The following is an 18392-nucleotide window of genomic DNA, read 5'->3' as shown; positions in this document are numbered from 1 at the left end:
AAAAAAAAAAAAAAAAAAAGAAAGTAACGCCCATTAAACATTTCTAGTTTGGAAAGATTAGATTAGAATTTAGGGTTTTTGCAAGTATAAAATTTCTCAATTTGAATTTCACTTTAGCAAATCTAGCATTTCATTTTTTAACTTTTCGTGGAGGCATAATATGCGTACTGAAGTACATGCATAATGACACAGCTTGATGAATTTTCACGTCCAGATCAAGATCACCGTGTCACCATTACCAGCATCCCAGAAGCTTTCTTCTCCACTCTTACCCCTCCCACCCAGTATCCTGACCAAGATCAGTTTTTCCTGTTTTTGTACTTTTTATGTAAATGGATCATGCTGTATCTGTATTGAATTTAATGTAACAGATTATCATTCTTAAGTGACATTCCTGATAGCACCTTACTGAAAACAAGGTCTGTTTTCAGTTTTCCCCATTATGTATCTAATTTGGTAAAGTGGCAGCTTCCTACTGTTTTTTAATCTTAAGAGATTTTCTTGCTGGGCGCTGTGGCTCATGCCCATAATTCCAGCACTCCGGGAGGCCAAGGCAGGTGGATCACTTGAGCTCATGAGTCCAAGACCAGACTGAGCAAGAGTGAGGCCCCATCTCCAAAAATAGCCAGGTGTTATAGTGGGTGCCTGTGGTCCCGGCTACTCAGGAGGTTAAAGCAAGAGGATTGCTTGAGCCCAAGAGTTTGAGATTGTATGAAGTATGACATCATGGCACTCTACTGGGGACAAGCAGTTTTTGGCCCGGGTTGGGTTCAAGCCTGCCACCCCTGGTATATGGGGCTGGCACCCTACTCCTTGAGCCACAGGCACTGCCCAGAAAGAAATTTTCTTTGTGGCTTGGTGTGGTGGCTCACTCCTGTAATCCTAGCACTCTGGGAGTCTGAGGATTATAGGTGGGTGGTGGGTGGTCACCTGAGCTTAGGACCAGCCTAAGTAAAATTGAGACCCTGTCTCTACTAAAAATAAAAAAAACTAGCCAGGCGTTGTGGTAGTTGCCTGTAGCCCCAACTACTAGGGAGCCTGAGGTAAGAGGATCCCTTGAACCTAAGAGTCTGAGGTTGTTATGAGCTATGATGACTCCACAGCACTCTACCCAGGGCAATGGAGTGAGACACTGTCTAAAAAAAAGAAATTTTCTTTGGATGTATCTGCACATGTATGTGTGTGCATGTTTTTAAAAATTTTACTCAAAAACAAATGAAAGAAAAACACATGCCTTTAAATGGGCCTGATTAACAAAAACTAAATAACAAAATAAATAAATAAAAATTTTACCCAAAGTAGATCACGCTGTGTCATGCATATTACTCACCCCCAGTGGAACTGATGAGCTCTTCTGATACATGGGGTCCCCTAACCCCAGTGTGGTACCTCAGCGTATGGATGTCCTGGAACTTAATGGACCAGCTGTCCACTGATCGGTTAGGTCGCTGGTCTTCTATGTTAGAACAGTAGAATCTGTATGAGTTTATCTTTAAAATAAATTCTTGGGAGTGGAAATGGAGTCCGTGCAGTTTACATCTGCTGAGATATTTGCCAGTGGCCTTCCAAAGGGCTTTTCGAATTTTTATTCCCACCAGCGAAAATTCCTGTCTCCGGTGTCCTTGGCTTAAATTGTGTGTCATCAAGCTCGTTAATCCATCCAGTCTGGCGTAGGAAGTCCAGTGCGTCGATGTTAACTTTTTAAGGTGTTCTTTTTAAAGTCTTGAGTGAGGTTAGTTATTTACGTTTACTGGACATTAGTGTTTCTCTTGGGACTTGTTTCTGTTCTTTGCTCATTTTGCTATAGACTTGCTCATATTTTTCTTAATGATTTCAAGGAACTCTTTCTATATAAAGGAAAATAGCCCTTTTATGTCATCCACAGGGTAATTTTTTTAAAAAATTTGTTTTTGTCTTTACTGTTTCTAGCATCTACCCTCCCCCCCAAACAGAAGGTTTTAATTTTTATGTGGCAAAATGTACCAGTTTTTTTCTTCAGTAGCTTCTGAATTGTGTGTGTATTTAATGAGAAAAAGCATTGGAAACTTGAGACAGATAGCTTAGGCCTGGCATGGGGAAAAACGTCAATGAATATTTGTGGGAAATGTGGGTAAGCAGGAATTCAAATTTCAATCAAAAGTGGCACGGCCAACTATAAATGAATAAAAGTTTGCGGCACTCTCTCTGCCAAAATTTGTTTATTATTTTTAATAGCATTTGGAGGGATATTCACTGTTATGCTTTTTTCCTTTTATGCTTTGTTATTTGGGGTTTTAATTTCTCAAATGATCCTTTTTTTTTTTTTAGATTTCAAATTATAACGCATTTCCTGCATCATTGCTGACGTCCAGTGATCCATGTCAGAAGTACTTCCAGGTCAGATACGTTTTGGCATATTTCAATGCAGAAAAGCAGTTGAATATTAAAACTTAGAAAAAAAATGATAGACAATTGTTTAATGTTAAACTTACGATTTGCTAAAGTAATTATGGTTTTGATTTTCATTGTTCTTCACTAATATAATATAAAAATGAATCTTAAGTAGAAGCATCTATTGGACTTCCGTATTTGTCTAATAATTTGCATTATTATGTAAGAATATTTTAGTTGACTGAAGTGGGACATTAAAACTGTCACATTGTATCATGTAGCCTTGTACATCAGTGGCATTGTACATTGTGGCTGGTGAACTATTTAAGTGTGGACAAATGACCAGGTGTTGGTGTTGTCTCCCTCAGAGTCTCAGGTTGCAGAATTCCTTTAGGACAGAACCCCTAGTCAGTATTCTTCTTAGGTTTAATGCTGATTAGTTTCAGGCCTTAGAAAAACTTCTTTAATTTTATAGCATGTCTCTTTCTTGGTCTCATGGTAGACTCTAGTATTTCATATACATAACATGCTGTGGGATTTAATTCCTAGCCTCACAGTAATATAATAAAGAAAAAGCAATTGCCTTGACATTTCAAGTTAAAAATTATTGGACTGCAAGTGGCAGATAGATCTGGGTAGATTCCATGTTTATTAGGATACACCCAGCAAGTTCTATTTCTTAAAATCAGTAGGTTTAACCACAGACAAATAGATATTAAAGTCTCTAAATTTCAAAATTAAACTTACTAAGTATGTTCAAGCTTTTTTCTCTTTTATACATGTGTCACTTTGCATGTTACGTTTCAACAAAGAACTAAATCATAACAAGCACCAGGCTCAGTAGAGGGCATATGAGTGGCAAGAAAACAATATCCTTTTATAAAAAATAGCCAAAAGCAATATGACAGCCCTGAGTTCACACAGGAGAACTAGGAACTGAGAGGTGCTTCGTAGAGGCCACTTAATCTTACTGTGATGATCTGGGGAGGTATAGATTGTCTTTATCAATACATATTGGAGAGGCATATTAGTTTTAGAAAAATCAAGACAAATATATGTGTCTTTTTTTTTTCTTTTTTTGAGACAGAGTCTCACTTTATTACCCTCAGTAGAGTGCTGTGGTGTCATAGTTCACAGCAACCTCAAACTCTTGTGCTCAAGTGATTATCTTGCCTTAGCCTCCCAAGTAGCTGGGACTATAGGCGTCTGCCACAACACCCAGCTATTTTTAGTAGAGACGGGAGTCTCTCTCTTGCTGAGGCTGGTCTTGAACTTGTGAGCTCAAGCAATCCACCTGCCTCAGCCTCCCAGAGCTCTGGGATTCTAAGTGTGAGCCACCGCGCCTGGCCTCTACATGTGCCCTTTTCAAAAATGTTTTAAATAGCGGGAGTAAGTTTTGTAGGGATCCTTTGCATTGTAAGATAGACTTATTATGGAAACGTTAAAAGAATGAAGTTGGCGAACATAAAATGATGTGTGTTCCTCTGAATCACACATCACTGGAGGTGGATAATCATCGAGTAACTTCTAGAAAGCTCTTATTGTGGCTGTACTTTGTTTTAGTGATAGTTTCTTTCTTCTAGTTGGTACCCAAATTGCTTTATTCCTTGGCAGTTATATAAGATACTGAAGCAGTTATCTAGCGTGGTTTTTAAATGACAGCTACTACTCTCATGTATTGGTATAACATGTAACACATTTTACAAGGAAAGCAGTATTCTTAGTTCAGGGGAAGATCTTACTCCAGCCCTGCTTTATTTTATTTACTTGAAAATTCAAATGGCAACTACTGAGGGAGGGTCTGAATTAGAAGTGGGATGAGATATGCCTCTAATCCCTTCTTCTAACTCTCAAGAGCTGTGACTTCAGGGAGCCTTTTACAAAACAAACATACCAGAATTAATACTGTTATGTGTCTCTAAAATTCCTGGTGACCCTTCAAGATCAAGTTCAGGAGGCCCTTCCCAGCAGGTCTTAGCCCCTGTTACGGTAACATAAGCCCCTATCTTATTTCTGCTTGTGCTTAATATTTTTTCCGCCTAGAATTGAGGCCCTGGTTTATTACTCAAGGAAATATATGACACTTCACAGCTCACCTGCTTTTTTTCACATAAACCAATATTCCCAAGCTGGATCATTGACCACACTCATCAGACATGACCATAAAAGTCTAGAGCTCTGTTAAAATAAGAAAATTCATCTTCAGAAGACATTTAGGTTTTACTAAAGAATGCAAACAGCTTAGAAGCTGAGCAGAGAAGAGAGCCAGACACGGTGGTGCACATCTGTAGACCCAGCTGGACAGGACGCTGAGGCAGGACGATCACTTGAGCCCAGGAGATTGGGTCTGTAGTGTGCCATGTACTCCAGCCTGGGCAACATAGGGATACCCTCTCTCTAAAATTAAGAAGAAAGGAAGAAATTGAACAGAAAGCATATCCTTAGAATAAGCTTGTGATTTCCGAAGGTGACGTCTTCAAATGTTTTACTTCTTATTTGAATACACACATTTCCTGCGCTGGGTGTTCTGAATAACCGTTCCTCACATCTGCCAGGCATGATGTTGGGAATGCCCAGCTTTCCCCTGTCTAGAGTGCCTTGTTCTTCTTGTCCACTGGTGGGCTCCTTGTTAGGCCTTCAAGACCCGGCTTCACACTTCCTCTTTGGGGAAGCCTTCCCCGACCCTCTCTCCTCATCCCTAACCCTGTCCTCACCCAGGGCCTCTGCCTACTCCGGCTATTCTGAGTTTGTGTTATAAATAATTTATTCTTTCTCACCACCCAAGCTGAATTTTTTTACAATTGACAAATAAAGATTATATATATTTATCATGTACATGTGGTTTTGAAATATGTATGCATTGTGAAATGGCTAAGTCAAGCGAGTTGAATGGGGCATGGAAACCCTCACATGTTGAATCAATCTCCCCTGTATCTTAGAGAATCAGCTCTGTGAAGCTGCTCTCCTTGCTAGAATCTTACCACGTTCTCATCCTGCACCCTCCCTGGCTGTGTGACCCAAGCAGCTGTCTCATAACTTTGGCCTCTTTTATTCACAGAGAAGTTCTTATCATTTTTGTCACGTTGAAAGTTTGCTTTCATAAGTAATTTCAGGAAACCAGTTTTATTTTGCCTCCCCTTCCTAACAGGAAAAGAAAACTCTGAGTTTATTTCATTTCCGTAATGCTTTGAGGTCTAGTTCAAAGGCAGCGTTCCTTAGGGCAGCAGTTTCGCTGTTCATGTCCTCCCTGGATATAAAATTCTATAGCAGAAAAACAGAAATGAAGAAAATGAGAAGTTTCCTTTCAGAACGGGGCAGACATTGGGCTTCCTTGGACCCATTTGTCAGTTCTGGGTCCCATTCGTCAACTTCCAATCTTACAGGCATGTCGCGGGAACAGAGGGAGAGAGCAGGTTTTTGAACAGGGAAGCGTTTCCCATCATTCCTCACAAACTCCTGCTTTGACAAGAGGCTGGAGGTCTCAGAAAAGGGCAAGGGAGGAGGGGGAAGCCACGTGGCCCCACGGATCCAGCCAGGTTTGTGTTAGGATGTAGGCTGAGTTGTGGGTTTGAGAAATTAAGGAATTAAAGTGATCCTGGCTTATCTCATTTTGTGTAGGCTTTGTAAAAACACTCTCTTAGTCACAAAACAGGGAAAACTCCACTCAAAGTGGCTTAAAGCAAAATAAATAAATGAATGAATGGATTTGACCCGAGAAGCCCAGAGGTGTCATGTTCCAGGTGTGGCCTATTTTAGGGATTCGGTCATTAGGCCTTGCTTGCTTTCTCTCTGGCTCTGGGCTCTGCTTTTTTGTTTGTTAGATTCATGCTTAAACCAGGTCGTCTCTTCATGGTGACCCCTTCAAGCTCTAGGCTTAAATCTAAAAATTCAAGTAAAAGAGAAAAACAAGCCCCTCTTCTTATCATTCTAACAAAAGTCTCCCGATTGGCTTTGTGTGGATCCCATGCTTTTCCTTGAAACAGCCACTAGAGCCGTGGAGATTTGCTGCTTTAATCAGCTGCATCGTGGCGATGTGTCCCCCGCAATAAAGGATGCAGTCGTGTCCTCCCCAAAACCATGGGGCATAAGCATTATGCGTACTTTGACTTTGTCAGTTTTGCTCACTGCTCTGTCCTCAGCCCTTGGAAGGATGTCTGGCACACAGAAGTATGCAAAAAATATCTGTCAGGTGAATGCATGGGTGTAGGAAGGCTAATTCCGCAAGAAAATTTGTGAGGCTTTTAACAGGAAAGGAGGAAATACGTGCCAGGCTGTCACAGATGTTTCCCCATCATGCATGCTGGAGAGTGATGGCAGTGGTAATGTCAGCTCTTGTCACACTCTTAAATCTGAACTTACGCCTACCTCTGGAATAGGAATTGATCCTCTTGAATTGATGTGGGATCTTCATAAGTCACACTCAAAGCTGCATGATGAATAGAGGTGGAGGTGATGGCAAAATCAGAGGAGGCCCATTCCCCTGCCAGAAACCCAGGAGACCAACCGTCATGGTTACTGGCTTTTTGTTTATTCACTCTCCATTAATTTTGCTTATTCTGCTCACTCTTGTGTTCCCGGCCTTGAGGAGAGTACCTGCCACATAATGGTAGATGCTTAGTAAATGATTAACAAAATGAGTGAATGAATTAATGAATCAAAAAACACTTCCTGAGTACTTTTATATGCCAGGCTCCTTAAAAGGAACTGGAAATACAAAAATGAAAGAATTTATGTAAATCAAAACCACAATAAGATACTATTTCACACCAACCGGGATGGCTGTAATATAAAAGAAACAGTAACAAATGTTGGCAAGGATGTGGAGAAATTGGAGCCCTCATACACTGCCGGTGGGAATGTGAAATGGTACAACCACTTTGTACAACAGCCTGGCAGTTCTTCAGAATGTCAGTTATATATGTATGTGTCTGTGTGAGTGCGTGCGTTTAAAAAATGAAAGAGCTACCACACTCAGCAGTTAAATGCCCGAGGGTACACCCAAAACAATTGAAAACATGTCCACGTGTACATGAGTGTTCTAGCAACATTACTCATGATAGCTGAGAAGTGGAGACAACCCAAGTGTCCATTAATGGCTGAACAAATAAACACAACGTAGCAGAACCATACAATGGAATATGACCCTCCCATAGAAAGAGTGAAGTACTGTATATACCATAACATGGATGAAGCTTGAAAATACAGTGAGAGAATTCAGTCACAAATGACCACATATTATATAACTCTGTTTATTTGAAATGTCTACCATAGGCAAGTCCACAAAAGAGAAAGTAGATTAGCGCTCGCCAGGGTTTGGGAGAGGGAAGACTAGGGCGTAACTGCTAGAGCATTTCTTTCTGGATGATAAAGATGTTCTGAAATGGGGGAGGAGCAAGATGGCTGCCGAGTAACAGCTTCCTTGCAGCTGGGCATGGTGAGACTTGGGAGAGAAGACTCTAGGCATCTCTGGCTGGTGGGATCTACCCAGAAACATCCCTCTGGGGACACAAGGAGTCAGCCAGAGACTTCTGGACCCCATGAGGACAAAAGTAGTGGAGAACTGGACTCATCAAAACCCTAGTCCAGAGGCATGGTAACTTAAAGAGCAAGAGGAAGTGAAAGGGAAATTAGGGCAAGGAAACAGATAAAAGAAATCACTCATGAGGAAGAATCAGCAGAAAAATCCTGGCAACATGAAAAACCAGTCCAGAGCAACCCCCACAAGGGACTGTGAGGTAGCTACTGCAGAGGATCCCACCTATAAAGAAATGTTAGAAATCACAGAAGGGGAATTCAGAATACAGATGATGGGTACCAGCCCCATATACCGAGGGTGGTGCGTTCGAACCTGGCTCTGGCCAAACTGCAACAACAACAAAAAGTAAACAAACAAAAGTTTTAAAAAACATAACTAGAATACAGATGATGAAAACAATGAAGGAAATGATGGAAACAATGAAGGGAACTGCTGATAAAGTGGAAAATAACCAAAAGGAAATCCAAAAACAGAATCAAATAACTGATGAACAATATGAAGAATATAGAAAGGATATAGCAGAGCTGAAGGAACTGAAGTGGTCAACAACAGATTAGACCATGCAGAAGAAAGAATCTCAGAGGTAGAGGACAAAGCTCTTGAGATAACTGAGATAGTTAAAGAGGCAGAAAAGAAGAGAGAGAGCAGAATGTTCACTGACAGAATTATGGGACTTTATGAAGCATTCAAACATATGAGTTATAGGTATCCCAGAAGGGGAAGAAGAATGCCCCAGGGGAATGGAAGCCATACTAGAGAATATTATAAATGAAAATTTCCCAAATATCACTGAAGATTCTGAAACACTCCTTTCAGAGGGGATCAGACCCCAGGTCACCTCAACTCTTAACAGAGCTTCTCCAAGACACATTGTGATGAACCTGTCCAAAGTCAAGACAAAAGAGAAAATTCTGCAAGCTGCCAGCTGAAAAGATTCTTTGAGCGCCAGTTGACCTACAGGGGCAAATCCATCAGGGTAACTGCAAACTTCTCTAATGAAACTTTTCAAGCAAGAAGACAGTGGCCATCTACCTTTAATGTACTTGAACAGAACAACTTCTAGTCTAGAATTCTATATCCTGCTAAGTTAAGCTTTAAAATTGACAGAGAAATCAAATCATTTATTGATACACAAACATTGAGGAAATTCGCCACAACAAGCCCAGCTCTACAGGAAATACTTTAACCTGTCCTACACACTGACCATCAGAATGGATCACCAGCAAAGTAAGATCTCAGAAACTAAAGGACAGAACCTAGCTTCTACAATGATGCAAAAGACAAAACTAACCAATGGACTCTCACAAAGTAAGATGAATAGAACACTACCACACTTATCTATTATCTCAATAAATGCCAATGGCTTAAATTCCCCACTGAAGAGGCATAGATTGGCTGACTGGATTAAAAAACACAAGCCATCCATTTGCTGTCTGCAGGAAACACACCTAGTTTTGAGTTAAGGGTTGGAAGACAATTTTTCAGGCAAATGGAATTCAGAAGAAAAGAAGTATTGCAATCTTATTTAAAAATACATGTGAATTTAAAGCAACTAAAGTCAAAAAAGACAAAGACGGTCGTTTTATATTAGTCAAAGGAAGAATACAACAAGACGTTTCAATTCTAAATATTTATGCACCCAACTTAAATGCTCTCAGATTCTTAAAACAGACCTTATTCAGTCTGAGCAATATGACATCCTATAACACCATAATAACAGGGAACTTTAACACTCCTCTTATAGAGCTGGGCAGATCCTCCTAAGAGAAATTAAACAAAGATATAAGGGACTTAAATGAGACCCTAGAACAACTGTGCATGATAGATGCATGTAAAACACTCCATCCCGAAGATAAAGAAGATACATTCTTCTCATCGCCCCATGGAACATTCTCCAAAATTGACCATATCCTAGGACACAAAACAAACCTTAACAGAATCAAAAGAATTGAAAGTTTACCTTGTATCTTCTCAGACCACAAGGCACTAAAGGTGGAACTCACTCCAACAAAAACGTTTAACCCCACACAAAGGCATAGAAAGTAAACAACCTTCTGTTTAATGACGGTTGGGTGCAGAGAGAAATAAAAGAAGAAATCATTAACTTCCTTGAGCACAACAACAATGAAGACACAAGCTACCAAAACCTGCAGGATACTGAAAAAGCAGTTCTGAGAGGAAAATTTATCACTTTAGATGCTGACATTTGAAAAACAGAAAGAGCGCACATCAACAAACTCATAAGCTGTCTTATAGAATTGGAAAAAGAAGAACAATCTAAGCCAAAATCCAGCAGATGAAAAATATCTAAAATTAAAACAGAGATCAGTGAAATTGAAAACAAAAGAATCATTCAGAAAATAAATAAGAAGTTGGTTTTTTGAAAAAAATAAATAAAATAGATAAACCTTTGGCCAGACTAACTATAAATAGAAAAGTAAAATCTCTAGTAACCTCAATCAGAAATGGTAAAGGGGAAATAACAACTGATGCCACAAGAGATCATCTCTGAATACTACCAGAAACTCTATACCCAGAAATTTGAGAATGTGAAGGAAGTGGATCAATATTTGGAATCACGCCCTCTCCCTAGACTTAGCCAGGAAGAAATAGAGCTCCTGAACAGACCAATTTCAAACACTGAGATTAAAGAAACAATAAGAAAAATCTTCCAACAAAAATGCCCTGGTCTGGATGGCTTCATTTTGTTGAGAATTTTTGCATCTATATTCATTTAGTGAAATTGGTCTGAAATTCTCCTTTTTAGTCGGGTCTTTTCCTGGTTTTGCTATCAGGGTGATGTTTGCTTTATAGAATGTGTTAGGGAAGATTCCTTCCTCCTCAAATTTTTGGAATAATTTCTGCAGTATGGGAATAAGCTCATCCTTGAAGGTTTGATAGAATTCTGGTTGTATTAGTTTTATATCCTAAGACATTACCATATTTTTTGATGACTTTCAGGAGTCTTGTGGTTGAGTCTTGGGGTTCTCTATAAGATCATATCATCAGCAAAGAGGGAGAGTTTGACCTCCTCTGCTCCCATTTGGATGCCCTTTATTTCCTTATCTTGCCTAATTGTATTGGCTAGAACTTCCCATACTATGTTGAATAGTAATGGTGACAGAGGACAACTGGTTCCAGTTCTAAGAGGAAAAGCTTTCAGTTTTACTCCATTCAGTAAAATATTAGCTGTGGGTTTGTCATAGATAGCTTTGATCAGTTTAAGAAATGTGCCACCTATGCCTATATTCTTCAGTGTGCTAATTAGAAAAGGAAGCTGGATTTTACTGAATGCTTTTTCTGCATCTATTGAGAGGATCATATAGTCTAATGTTATGAACTTGCGCCAGCCTTACATCTCTAGGATGAAACCTACTCAATCATGATGTATGACTTTTTTGATGATAAGCTGTAATCTATTGGCTGGGATTTTGTTGAGGATATAAAATCAGTGTCCACAAGTCAGTAGCCTTTGTATACGGCAATAACAGTCAAGATGGGAGGTTAATTGAAGACACAATACCCTTCACCATAACTTCAAAGAAAATGAAATACCTAGAAATATACCTAACAAAAGAGGTGAAGAACCTCTACAAAGAAAATTATGAAATCCTAAGAAAGGAAATAGCGGAGGATATTGACAAATGAAAGAACATACCATGCTCATGGATCGGAAGAATCAACATTGTTAAAATGTCTGTATCTGTCTAAAATGTCTATTCCCAAAGCAATCTACTGATTCAGTGCCATCCCTATTAAAATACCAACATTGTACTTTCCAAACTTGGAAAAAATGATTCTGTGTTTTGTATGGAACCAGAAAAAAACCTGTATAGCTAAGACAGTTCTTAGTAGTAAAAACAAAGCTGGGGCATCAGCATACCAGATTTTAGGCTGTACTACAAAACCATAGTGGTCAAGTCAGCGTGGTACTGGCACAAAAATAGAGACATAGACATTTGGAATCAAATAGAAAACAAGGAAATGAAACTAACCTCTTACAACCACCAACCACCTAATTAGTCTTTGATAAACCAAACAAGAACATATGCTGAGGCAAAGAATCCCTATTCAATAGATGGTGCTGGGAGAACTGGATATCCATATGTAAAAGACTGAAACTGGACCCGCACCTTTCTCCACTCACAAAAATGGATTGAAGATGGATAAAGGACTTAAATTTAAGGCATGAAACAATAGAAATCCTCAAAGAAAGCATAGGAAAAACACTGGAAGATATCAGCCTGGGGAAACACTTCATGAAGAAGACTGCCATGGCAATTGCAACAACAACAAAAATAAACAAATGGGACTTAATTAAACTGAAAAGCTTCTGTACAGCTAAGGAGACAACAACCAAAGCAAATAGACAACCTACACACCGGGAAAGGATATTTGCATATTTTGAATCAGACAAAAGCTTGATAACTAGGATCTATAGAGAACTCAAATTAATCCATATGAAAAAAACCAACAATCCCATATACCAATGGGCAAGAGACATGAATAGAGCCTTCTCTAAAGAAGACAGACGAATGGCTAACAAACGTGAAAAAATGCTCATTATCCCTAATTATTAGAGAAATGCAAATCAAAACCACCCTGAGATACCATCTAACTCCAGCAAGAATGACTCACATCACAAAATCTCAAAACTGCAGATGCTGGCTTGGATATGGAGAGAAGGGAACACTTTTACACTGCTGGTGGGACTGCAAACTATATACAACCTTTTTGGAAGGAAGTATGGAGAACCTTTAAAGAACTCAAGCCAGACCTCCCATTTGATCCTGTAATCCCATTACTGGGCATCTACCTAGAAGGAAAAAAATCCTTTTATCATAAGGACACTTGCACTAGGCTGTTTATTGCAGCTCAATTTACAATCGCCAAAATGTGGAAACCACCTAAATGCCCACCAACCCAGGAATGGATTAACAAGCTGTGTATATGTACACCATGTTAGCCATTAATAAAATGGAGACTTTATAGCCTTTGTTTTAACCAGGATGGAAGTGGAACACATTATTCTTAGTAAAGCATCACAAGAATGGAGAAGCATGAATCCTGTGTACTCAATTTTGATATAAGGACAATTAATGACACAGTGGGGGTTGGAGAAGGGGAGAGCAGAGAGAGAAAGAAGGTGGGAGAGGTAGGGGGAAAGAAGAGCAGAGAGAGGGAATGAGGGAGCAAGGTGGGGTCTTGGTGTGTGCCACACCTTTTGGGGGCAAGACATGATTGTAAGAGGGACGTCACCTAACAAATGCAATCAGTATAACCTGGTTTCTTTCTTTCTTTCTTTTTTTTTTTTTGAGACAGAGCCTCAAGCTGTCCCCCTGGGCAGAGTGCCGTGGCATTACAGCTCACAGCAACCTCCAACTCCTGGGCTCAAGTGAGTCTCCTGCCTCTGCCTCCCAAGTAGCTGGGTCCACAGGCGCCCGCCACAACGCCCGGCTATTTTTTGGTTGCAGCCATCATTTTTGTTTGGTGGGTCCGGGCTGGGGATTCGAACCTGCCACCTTAGGTGTACGTGGCTGGCGCCTTGGCTGGTTGAGCTATAGGCGCCGAGCCGTAACCTGGTTTCTTGTACCCTCAATGAATCCCTAGCACTAACATAAAAAGAAAAAAGTGTTCTGGAATTATGTGATGTTGGTGCATGCACGACTGTGAGTGTACTGAATACCACTGAATTGTGAACTGCGGAAGAGTGAACTGTGTGGCATTTAGGTTATATCTCAATAAAGCTGCTATAAAAAATGAATAAAGTAGTCACTTGCCTCAGGAGCATGCAGTTGAGAGGACTTAGGCATCTCAGCTGATATTTATAATATGCTGGTGATATTTGGGTGTCACATGCTCAGCACAGGGAGGGGACGAACATGGGCCTCACGGAGGACGTGGTATTTGAGCTGGGTTTTGAAAGATGTATAGGAGATTGTGAGCATGGAGCAGAGAAAAATGAGGGAAAAGGATATTCCTAGACAGAGTTGGGAAGGCGCTCAGAAGCCCCTGAGAGGCCACAGTAGCCTGGGGACGTGGCAGGGAGGTCCAGGGACAGGAGGTGACACAGGAAGGGTAGACTGAGGCTGGCGGAAGGGATGGTGAAGTGCCTGTGTGCAGGGGGCAGCATCAGTTTGATTTTTGAAAAGAAGAGATGGGGCAGAATGTAGCCTGGGAGACTGGAGCTGGGGCAGGCTGCTGTGCCCGTGCCGTCTACAGGAAACTCTTAGCCATGGCGAGCGCCTGGGTGCACTTACTCCGTGTGTAAGTGTCAGACGAGTGTAAGTCTCTGTCAGACAGGAGAGCTCCTCTGCCACAATCAATCTCTTTTCAAGCTTCCACTCCATGTGAAAGTGTGTTGGAGAAACACCTTCAAGCTATGTCGACAAACTTGAAAATGTTGGTAAGACTTGGCTGGATTAGAAATTCCTGAAGGCCCAGTCGGAGGTGTCCAGTCTGGGAATCTAGAAGAATGTAGATGTCAGTTCTCAGTTCAAACGTAGCTCTTGTTTTTAAGTGGATTTAATTCCTTCTCTCTTCCATTTATAGAGAACCAAGTGTTCTTTTTTCTAGAATCTGTACTAAGATCTCATGAGGCAAAGAAAAATGAAATTTTTCTGCTTAATAAATATTTGACTAGAATCCCGTATAGCTTCAGTAGTGGGGAAAGCAGGCAAAAATATCCTGCATGTAGACGAGAGAAATCAAAAAGGGGGTTGGGGTCTAGGGGCAAGAGAAGAAGAGAGCCATTCTTTTATTTTTATATCTATAAAGTATTGGGTTTTCTCCATAATTTTGCATGTTATTATGTTGCTATTTCCCATTCTACTTAATTCTCTTCTGTTTGTTGTTGTTAATGATGGTATTATTATGTGTGAGGAAGTGAGGACCAGAGGTAGGCCCAGAACTGGATGCTGGTAGCCGCAGAGACACCCAGAGGGCACATGTGCACAGGGAGCGCAGCCCAGCTGGGCATCCTGGGCTTCCTGGACCAAAGAAAATAGAGAACATTGAACATTGAACTGCTAAATGATTGATTGCGGCAGAGGAGCTCTCATGTCTGACAGAGACTTACACTAGTCTGCTCTGGGTCACAAAGCATAGACCTTTGACTCTAGTCCTTTCTCTCTAGGGAGTCATGGCAGAACTGGGCGAGAATTTCCTCGAGCTAAGACTGAGGAGCAAAATGAATCAGTCTAGACATTATATGGAAGGATTTTCTTTTAACCCTCGTCCATGGAATGAAAGCTGAGATAACCAGTTTTTAGTCATCCTTTCCTTCTCTAATATCATTAGTTTTTTCGAGGAAAGGAAAAATGGATTTCCTGTAGACTTAACTGTTTGAGCAATAATGGTGGTCTCCTTTGAATAAGAAATGCAGAAATTCTCTCTAGACATTTTGCAGAAACAGTTTTTGAGATGTTAATGAAACACTGAGTTTTTTCATTTTATGCGAGGATTTAGTCTACAGACGTTTATGGAGTGTCCACCGTGTGCTGGGCCACTGTGCTGGTTGGCACAGTGGGAAGATCAAACAGGTTCACAGTAAATGTAAAACTGAGTGATGCTGTAATAGTGCTGTGTTTATGAAGGTGTGGACATCTAGAGGAAGGAACCCTGGGGTCTGCCTGAACAGATGAGAGGAGGCTTCCAAAAAGGTAGAGATCTATCCTGAATCTCAAAAGAGGAGCAGAAATTTGGTGGACGGAGGGAAGCAAGCTGAGAATGTGAACGTGTGCAGGATTGAGGAAGATGACAGCTGCCTCTGGAATTAACTCAGATGTATAACATCTTATTCTTCTCACCTCTCACTCCCTTATTTGAACCTTGGCCACACATTAGAATCACCTAAAGAACATTTTAATTCCTTGAGGGTAATTGAATAAGAACCTTTGGACTTATCTTTGGGGTGAGGCCTCGGGGCCTATACTTTTTAAAAATCTCCCCAGTGATGGTCACGCAGGGCCACAGGGTGCTGAACAGGTCCTTGTTCCCTTCATGCCTGTTTCTCAACCGCTCTGAGCCCTCTGACCCCTGCGGCCTGCTCTGTTGTCCCCGCTTCCCCTGGCTCATTCCTGTACGTCCTGCTGCAGGTTGGATCCCAGAGTCATTTCGCCTGTTGACCTGAGCACCCCTTCTCTGTAACCCCCTGCCAGATCACCCTCTAGACTGCCTTCCCTCAGGAGAAGACATTATCTTCATGGAGAAAATTTGCTTCCCCAGCTTTGTGACATGTGTGTCTGTCCCCATCCTACTGCCTCTCCTCGCACCTGGTATGACATGTCCCTTATCTTGGGCAGGGCTGTCCCCACCTGCTGTGGTCCCTGTCTCTTCTCCCGTCACCTGGACTCTGCCTTATCAGTCCGGCCCTCTCCTGTATTTCCACTTCTCCTTTCTCTGTTGTCTTCCGCCTTCACTGCCTGTGAACAGTACAACATGGCTAAGACGCTCATCGTTAAAAATTTAAAATTCCTGCCCATAGCTCTGGATCGTCCTCCAGCCACTGTCCTATTTCCCCCCATGTTGTTCTTAGTGAAGCTCCTGAAGGGTCCCTCTGCCATTCTCCTGAGCTGATGTGACAGAAGTCATCAGTGTCCTTCCCTTCAGTCCATTCACCAGGCTGCCTTTGATGCTCAGCTTCGAACTCAGGAGGCTAATGAGAACCTCACCTTGCCCTGGTCAAGAGATGAGTGAGCAGAGCTGGAACTACGGCAGCAAGAGCGTGAGACCTTCCTTCCAGCTCCATACCTCAGTCGCTCCTGCCCACCCGTCCTCCCCTTGCTGTCCACTGCAAGAACCTCCCAACTGGTTTTGCTCCTCTTTGGTGAGTGGCAGAGTCCACTCTACTGCCAGCCAGGAGGAGCATGGAGATGAGACCCACCTTCCTGTGTGGTTGGTAAGGGAGATGCCCCCTGTGCGCCTCTGTGGACTTTCTCCATGACCGGATGTCTTAATCACCTAGTTTACATTGCTTCTTTAATGCCACAGCCATCTCCCCTTGGAGAATGCGGTGGAGGAAAGATGCCCAACATCTCCACACACACTCAGCTTGCGGCCGCCTTGGGGCTGAGGCCAGAGTCTCGGAGCATGCCCCGTAGGGACTCTGCTGGCTGCGTGCCCTCCATCTTCTCCCCCTCTCCTTTACTAAGTCTTCGTTTACTCAGGCTCCCTGGAGATGGTCCATCCTCTTTTCCCATCAGATCCTCTGCAGCCTGCAGTGAGAAGACCACTTCCTCCTCTGCACCGCCATCCTCCATCCTGTGTGATTTCGGTGACTTGTGTCTCAGTTTCCCCATTCCTAGCACAGACCTGGCATTAACAGTGGCCTGAGTACGGTGGTCAGAGACAAGAGTATGCAGGGGAGGAGGGAAGATGATACCAAAGCCTCACATGTTTTGAGCTCTTACAATATGCCAGCCATTGTGTTAAATGTGTGACAGTTTTTAGTCCCTAACAAAGCTCAGCGAGTTGTAGATACATAGGGATAATCATCTCCATGTTGTGGCAAGGAAATGCAGAGTTTAAACAACTTATCTGCTGTGTTAAGAGTTTGGTTTTAGCCAGGCTTGGTGGCTGTGATCCCAGCATTCTGGGAGGCCTAGGTGGGTGGATGGATCCCTTGAGCTCAGGAGTTCGAGACCAGCCTGAGCAAGATTGAGACCCAGTCTCTACTAAAAATAGAAAAAATTAGCTGGGCATTATGGTAGGGGCCTGTATTCCCAGCTACTTGAGAGGCTGAGGCAAGAGGATCATTTGAGCCCAAGAGTTTGAGGTTGCTGTGAGCTGTGACACCATAGCACTCTACTAAGGGTGACACAGTGAGACTCTTGTCTCAAAAAAAAAAAAAAAACTAATTTGGTATAATTTTTTTGGCCTTTTGATTCCAAAGTAAACAGCTAAATATTAGAAGGTTTAAGGAAAAATTATAAGATTTTCATTTATTTAAAAAGAAAGACAAACCTCCTTCCCCTTAAACTTGAGGATTGTATTTTTTTTCCATAATTTAACCCCTGTAGACCCAACTTCTTTGTTCCTTCTTGTTGGTCTGTTTACTGTGTGTCTGTCCCTGCAACGAGCCATGTTAAATGCTAGGACCAAATAAGGTGAGAATCAATCTGAGGCCCTCGGCAGGCAGCCCTGGGCTCCGTCACTTGCGTACAGAGTGGACCAATCTGAGGCCCCTGGCAGGAGCCCTGTGCTCCGTCACTTGTATGCAGAGTGGACCAGAGCCCTGTGCTCCGTCACTTGTGTGCAGAGTGGACCGGAGCCCTGTGCTCCGTCATTTGTGTGCAGAGTGGACTGATCTGAGGCCCTCGGCAGGTGCCCTGTGCTCCGTCACTTGTGTGCAGAGTGGACCAATCTGAGGCCCTCGGCAGGCGCCCTGTGCTCCGTCACTTGTGTACAGAGTGGACCGATCTGAGGCCCTCAGAAGGAGCCCTGTGCTCTGTCACTTGTGTGCAGAGTGGACCGATCTGAGGCCCTC

The 18392-nt window shown here is 42.1% G+C and overlaps 1 protein-coding gene across 14 annotated transcripts in view; it reads left to right on the top strand.

The window, feature by feature from the left end:
* The window catches only part of APBB2 (amyloid beta precursor protein binding family B member 2), a 377881-nt gene that overhangs the window by 167734 nt on the left and 191755 nt on the right, over nucleotides 1-18392 (top strand). For all 14 annotated transcript variants that reach the window (XM_023519597.1, XM_023519608.1, XM_012811964.2 and 11 more), the window contains one exon: nucleotides 2308-2376. In XM_023519597.1, coding sequence (XP_023375365.1) covers nucleotides 2358-2376 — 19 coding nt within the window. In that variant the 5' untranslated portion in view covers nucleotides 2308-2357. The remainder of the gene's footprint in view (nucleotides 1-2307; nucleotides 2377-18392) is intronic.

Source organism: Otolemur garnettii, unplaced genomic scaffold (assembly GCF_000181295.1).
Source record: "Otolemur garnettii isolate 467f Iridium unplaced genomic scaffold, OtoGar3 scaffold00181, whole genome shotgun sequence".
Classification (NCBI taxonomy): domain Eukaryota; kingdom Metazoa; phylum Chordata; class Mammalia; order Primates; family Galagidae; genus Otolemur; species Otolemur garnettii.
This window is presented reverse-complemented; position numbering and strand designations above follow the sequence as displayed.